Source organism: Phaseolus vulgaris, chromosome 7, assembly GCF_051622355.1.
Source record: "Phaseolus vulgaris cultivar YP4 chromosome 7, ASM5162235v1, whole genome shotgun sequence".
NCBI classification, from domain to species: Eukaryota; Viridiplantae; Streptophyta; class Magnoliopsida; order Fabales; family Fabaceae; genus Phaseolus; species Phaseolus vulgaris.
Window position 1 is genome coordinate 993,144 of NC_143504.1, and position 6,657 is coordinate 999,800.

Consider the following 6,657-nt stretch of genomic DNA (forward strand, 5'->3'; position numbering starts at 1 on the left):
TATGTAAAATTTAAAATGTTACACCTTAGTAAAATGTATCAACCAATATACTAATATTTTTCAATCGTGCATGTAACATCTTAATATTAAAATCCATATATAAAATAAAATAATAATTTTAATATACTCAGAAAAATATAAAATTAGTATAGTACATCCTAGAAATTTGAGTCAATGACCAATGAATAAATTATATAAATATTTGAGATATTATTTTTAATTTAAAATTTGAATGTAACGATGCTTATGAGTTTTCTTTCTTATATCAGTTGGTGGTTGAAAATGTTTTTTCTTTATAAACACTTCTTTTTATATTAGAATACTTTTTTAATAGTTTATTATTGTATGTGCTTGTGACTGTATACCAAACTAAATTATGTTTTTGAAGTAGCTTTTTAGAGTTGATACAAAATAGGATACATAGTTACATTATTTTATTAACTAATCATATTCCTTTATTTAAATTACATATATGTTCTCGTGGTCTATATATATAGTTTTATGACAATATAAATACATTTTTACTTTTTAATTTATTGAAACGGATATAATCTTAATTAAACACCGACTTTAAAAAAGACAATATCTTAAATAATGATTAATTTTAACAATGATATCTTTTGAATTTGAAATCGGAATAATATGAATCACAAAAAAAAAAATTTACAAATATAAGAAAATCTCAAACTCAGATTTTATTTATTTATTTGATAAACAAGTAGAAATACATGAGTAAGTTTAACAACTTTAGTGAGAAGAAAGAGAGAAAAACAATAATATTTGAAAAACTCAAGTTCATGCACTAATTTTCCTCAACTCATGTGTTCCTCAATTTTCAGACTATAATGCCGCCATTCAATACCGCAGGCAATCGTGAAGCCAAACTACGTTTCAAGTCAGGGGAGACAGCATGTTCTCCGATCATAGTCTCCAATACTGCAGCTGATACAGCCTTGTTCTCTATAACTACAGCCTCTTCTCCCGGTATCGTTGCATCTTCAGAGAAACTAAGCTGCAGGTTCATTAAACAAAACAAATATATGAGACTCAGACAATTCTCTTAAATGGTATGTCCGTGTCGGACATATGTATCGGACATTGACACTTGTACGACACTCACAGAATACAATCAATGAAGTGTCCAATTCAAAAAATTATTTGTTGAATTTCTGACGGACACATGTATCGGACACTGACACTCGTACGACAGTGAAATGTCTAATTCAAAAAAATATTTGTTGAATTTCTTACAATTGTAGTACTATTCTAACACAATTTTAAAAAGAAAAAATACATTAATTTTCTAAAAACTTAAATTTATTGTATAAATTTTTAGTATGATTATAAAAATAAGGAACAAATTCTTTTGAATCTGCCATGAACAACATCTTTTTGTTCAAACAAATCTGAAATATACTTGTGCAAATAAATCTTTATTGTCCATTTATATAAATTATATAATATATAGATTTCGGTCCTCATATGTTACATTTTAAAGATTATACGTATTTTTGCGTTTGTATGAGAGTATGTGTCAATGTCTTTCTTACTATAAGTAAAGTTTAAATATATTATTATTTTGGATTTGTTCAATGATTGTATAAAATATAGAAGTTTTTAACCTATGGTGTTGATATTTCAAAGGAACAAAATCATATTTAGTTAGTTAAAGCAAGAAATGTAGTTTGATATACTGACCCCCAAGATTCCATCAGGTGATTGTCGGTAGAAAACAGAGGCACCAGGTGGAAAATTCACTTTCTTGAAGGCTTCTGCAAACTCTTCAATGCCTTTGGCTTCAGCATCACCATATGTCCCAACAGACTTCAAGTGTGCCACGCAGTTTTCCATCACCTTCCTCGAGTATTCTGTCCCACTCAATTGCAGAATCTTCGAACCTCTTATTAGCTTTTCAAAGGGTCCTACAAATACATATATAAATTATATTAAGAAGTGAACTAAGTCTAACTCAACCTCACAAAATCAGTTTATAATAAGATAAGGTTTGCACCTACTTATATATAATAAAATGTTTTAATATTTAGTTGATGTGTAGTTTTCCATATATATTTTTTATACCGAAATGATGAGACAATATATTATGAATGATCCGATAATAATCTAATAACGGATGACTTGATAAGTCCAACAAATCATTATTAAAATAAATTCAAAATAATTTTGGATACCGTATTATAAGAAAAAAGGAAAAAAAAGTTCGTCAAACGTCACAAACAAAACCATTTTACTCGCATGTATATAAATAGTATTATTATTTTTATAATAGTAACAAGCATGCTTTTGTTGACCTTTGTTTTATCCATAATTTCTTATCACTTTATTTTCAAAACAAAAATAATCTCGCTGCTTAATTTTTCAGCACTGTGTTCAATTATATGCCATAAATAAACAAGAAAAAAAGGGTAATTTTATGTTTATCACAGTTTTAAAAATATTAATTAATCTACGTAAACTATAGAATAAAATTGACAATAATATTCCAGCAAAAATCCAATTTTAATTCGAGATGAATAAAACAAAACGAAAACGAGTAAAGAGAAAAAGATGGTCTTAACCTGAAATGATATCTCTGTAGAAGTCAAGAGTGTTGATCAACTCTTCCGATGGCTTACCCTTCCACTTGGTGGCGAGTGACGCCACCGCTTTATCCTCCAAGTATACTCCGATGGCCGTGAACTTTATGAATTTCCCCTCAATCGTCAATCCTCTCTCCCCTGCATCGTAATTCATTTGTTACATATCTCGATCATTTCAAATGCATAGTTCGTGTTAAACAATGATTCAAATTTTTTCAAGAGAAAGGAAGTAATTGAACCTGCGCCGCCGAGGAAATAGGTTTTGGCAGTGGCCGGTGAAGTAACCACCGCAGGGAAGTGGAGGAATTCCACCTGGACGTCGGTGATCGTTGGTGCTGTGGCCATTTTGAAACTCTGTGTTCTGTTAATAACATGAGAATGCAGGAAGACAATTAGTTATATAGGGACACACTCTTATTTTTTAATAAATAATTCTACTATATTCCATTTGCCTCTTTCTAAGTGGTGTGTTCTTTTACACATTTACCCATACTTTTTCTTATTATATATTTCATATTCCTTCTAAAACTTAAGTAGAAGGATATTAGTGAATATTTGTAGAGTTAATTCATTTATATCCCATATTGATGGAGATCCCACATCGATTAGAGATTAGAGCATTTTATTGTATATAAGTTGGTGCAATCCTCAATCTTATGAGTCGATTTTATGGGATTGAGTTAAGCTTAAAATTCACTTCTTAACAAATATATTAACAAGTTTTAATTAAAATGTTCTTATCATAATAACCTTAAAACATAAATATTAATTATAAACAAGTTAATTATTAATTAAATAAATATTTTATTTAATGATCATTTAAATGCTCTTCTCGAAATGAATATTAATAAAAAAATATATATGGAAGAAATGGTGCATTACCAACTTCTAAATTAATATAATTTTGGGTCGGTCCATGAAAGACCACTCATACCTCAGACTTGTCAAAGAAAATAACATATTTTAAACAACTACTGTATCAATCAATATACTAATATTTTTTTAACACTATATGTAACGTTTTAATATTAAAATACATTAACTAAATAATAATTTTAACCTATTCCGAAAAATATAAAATTAGTATAATACATCCTGTAAATTTGACCTGATGACCGATGAATAAAATTTATAAAAATTTGAGATGTTACTTTTAATTTGAAGTTTTAATATAATGATATTTATGACTTTTTTTCTTAGATGATTGATTTTTATATTTTATATATATATGAATTTCTTCTTATGATTAAAATATTTTTCAATAGTTATTTATTTATATTTTGTTTGTTTTGTGATTACTGTACACAAGTAAATACGAATGGAAATACAGGAACATTGGAAAGACCATGGAAATTTTGTTTGACCTCATTTTGTAAATATATTGTATTTGTATAAATTTTAGATGTGTACAAATAATATTTTGAAATACTACATACATAACAATAGACCCTCTCTTAGATAGTAAATATTTATGTCAATAAACTAATATTTTTAATTGTATATGTAACATTTTAATCTTACAATACATAAAATAAAATAATAATTTCAATATATTCGGAAAAATTATAAAACTAATATAGTACATCCTAGAGATTTGACTCAATAACTAATGAAAAAATTATAAAAAAATTAAGATATCATTTTTCAATCCAAAACTTTAATACAATAAATTTATAATTTTTCTTCTTTATATACTTTTTATCTGTTAAAGTGAAAGTATAAATTTAGAGCACACTACTTAATGAACAAGTTAATTGTTAATTAAATAAATATGTTATTATTATTATATATATATATATATATATATATATATATATAAAAGTCATCATCACATTAGGTTTGAAAAATTTGTGGAAATGTTTTTATAAGATCAGACAATTATTTGACTAATATCTTTTAGATTTTAATAATTTTTTATTTATGTGAAATATTTGAAAAGAAAAATTATGAGTTATTAAATTTAATTAATTCCTTTGATAATACTTTTTGTATTTAATCTGTTGTTTAGTGAAGATGCCACTTCATTATTGTGTAGCACACACTTAAATTAAAAATATGTTAAAAAAAATAATTATAATACACTAACTCATCATGTTTATGTTCTTCTTTATCACCTACCCACCTAACTAGCACACCAGAAAAAAATAATAGCAAAATAAAATAAATGAAGGTGACAAAGTTGACTGAGTGGTGGGGTCATTTGACTTTTGTGTTAGAATAATCCACACATGTGCTTAGTTTACCTCACCTAACTCCTCACCAAAAACCAAATATGTGTTCTTATTTAGATTATAAATATTAAAAATTTATTTTAATTAAATACAAATGCATTACACTACAAGAAAATCATGAAATAGAAACCAATTTTTAGAGATTAAAATAATTAGTTACAATAGAAACTAAAATAGAAACCATTTTAAAAACTAAAAAAAAAAATTGGTTTCTAAATTAGTTTATATTATTAAATAGTTTATAAATTGGTATCTAATTTTAACTAACAATTATTTAGTTTTTAGATTTGGTAGCAAAAATCTTGGTTGCTAGTTAGATACCAATTTAGAAACTATTTAACAATAATAAAAAATAATAATAACTAATTTAGAAACCAATTTTTTTTTAGTTTCTAAAATGATATCTAATTTAGTTACTATTGCAACTAATTATTTTGGTTTCTACAAATTGATTTCTATTTCGTGATTTTCTTGTAGTGAAAAAAAAAAACAAATACTCTTATACATTATGTTCACAAAATTATTTTCTTAATCAGTAATTTTAAAATACTGATTATTATTCATCAAACAAAAACCCTTAATAAAAAAAACACCCTTAACCAAACCAATCAAGTTCACAGCATATTCTGTAATAATTATTCCTCACTTTCTCCTTTGGATGTATTTAGAAGAGAAAAGATATAGAAAAAATACGAATAATTAATTTTAAGTCGGATAGAAATATTAGAAAATTAAAAGATAATTTCCAAATATAAAATTTAAATTTTTCATGTTTTATTGTATTTATTTTTATGTTTTATCGTTATATATCCTTTTTTATTGCATGTATTTAAAAAAAATAAATGAAGTTCATGGAATTATATTGTGAGACAGAATTTTAGATCGATGATTTGAATAATTAGTCTTTTTTAGTATTAAACATTTCATGTCATGTTATTAAAAAATAAATTTAACTAATGAGGAGACTCAACGCGAATTAACTTGTGCAGGTGATATTTTGACTTTATTTGTATTTCTAAATTTACAAGTATAACTATATTAAATATTAAAAATAAGAGTTTGTCATTAATAATGATTTAATTTAATTTAATAAATATTATATTCCTAACTAGTAAACATTTTAGGCTAAAAATTATTTTATTCAGAGAAAAATCCAGGATGTAAAACATTCGGAAAGTTGTCTACAAACTTTGATATTCATGCATACATTATAACTTATTTCGTTATAATTAAGTGAATGACTAGTTTTAGGTAATAATTTTATTTTTTAATATTATAATATAAAATTATAAGTCTATAAATATATAGTGATTTTTCAATAAATATTTACTTATTTTAATAATCATGTATTCATATTTATAATACATTTATAAATTTTTCTAATTTTTATTGATTTACTTATAAGTAGATTTTTATTTTTTATTTTCTCAATGACCATTTCTTAAGGGTTTTAACTTAGTTTTCCAAAGTTTCACATGATTCACACTCCTTGTTCGTAAGAATATTTAATGTTTATGGTAAGAATTAGGTAAAACCATTATCAGACCATAACTCTTATGATATTTACCAAGAGCAAAAGTATCTTATTAATGTATTTTGCGATGGATCAATAAACCATGAATGTCCTAAAAATCCACATGAAAAAATGAGCACAATCTCTAAAATGTAATAATTGGCATACATGACAAATTTGACAAGAATCTTGAGCTCTTACAAAAGCAACACCTTGTCGAGTTGTAGGCTCTTCACGTGCACCAGGACGAACCACACACAATTTGAGCATAATTTGCAAGCACATAATCAACATACCAAATGGATCAAGTCCATTC

At 25.3% G+C, this 6,657-nt stretch overlaps 1 protein-coding gene across 1 annotated transcript; it reads right to left on the reverse strand.

The window, feature by feature from the left end:
* Positions 1-672: 672 nt before the first annotated feature.
* Positions 673-3,143, reverse strand: LOC137828824 (chalcone--flavanone isomerase). The gene is made up of 4 exons (XM_068635546.2): positions 2,837-3,143; positions 2,577-2,735; positions 1,699-1,922; positions 673-1,012 (listed from the first exon to the last, which is right to left on the reverse strand). Exons 1-4 carry the CDS (start codon positions 2,940-2,942, stop codon positions 836-838), a joined length of 666 nt encoding a protein of 221 aa, XP_068491647.1. The 5' UTR covers positions 2,943-3,143; the 3' UTR covers positions 673-835.
* Between the last annotated feature and the right edge of the window lie 3,514 nt (positions 3,144-6,657).

Excerpts from the sequence above, each read along its gene's own strand:
- LOC137828824 (XM_068635546.2), bottom strand. The coding sequence starts at position 2,942 with ATGGCCACAGCACCAACGATCACCGACGTCCAGGTGGAATTCCTCCAC. Across the intron at positions 2,736-2,836 it reads CTATTTCCTCGGCGGCGCAG|GGGAGAGAGGATTGACGATT; the intron begins GTTCAATTACTT and ends ATTACGATGCAG. Across the intron at positions 1,013-1,698 it reads CACCTGATGGAATCTTGGGG|CTTAGTTTCTCTGAAGATGC; the intron begins GTCAGTATATCA and ends ATGAACCTGCAG.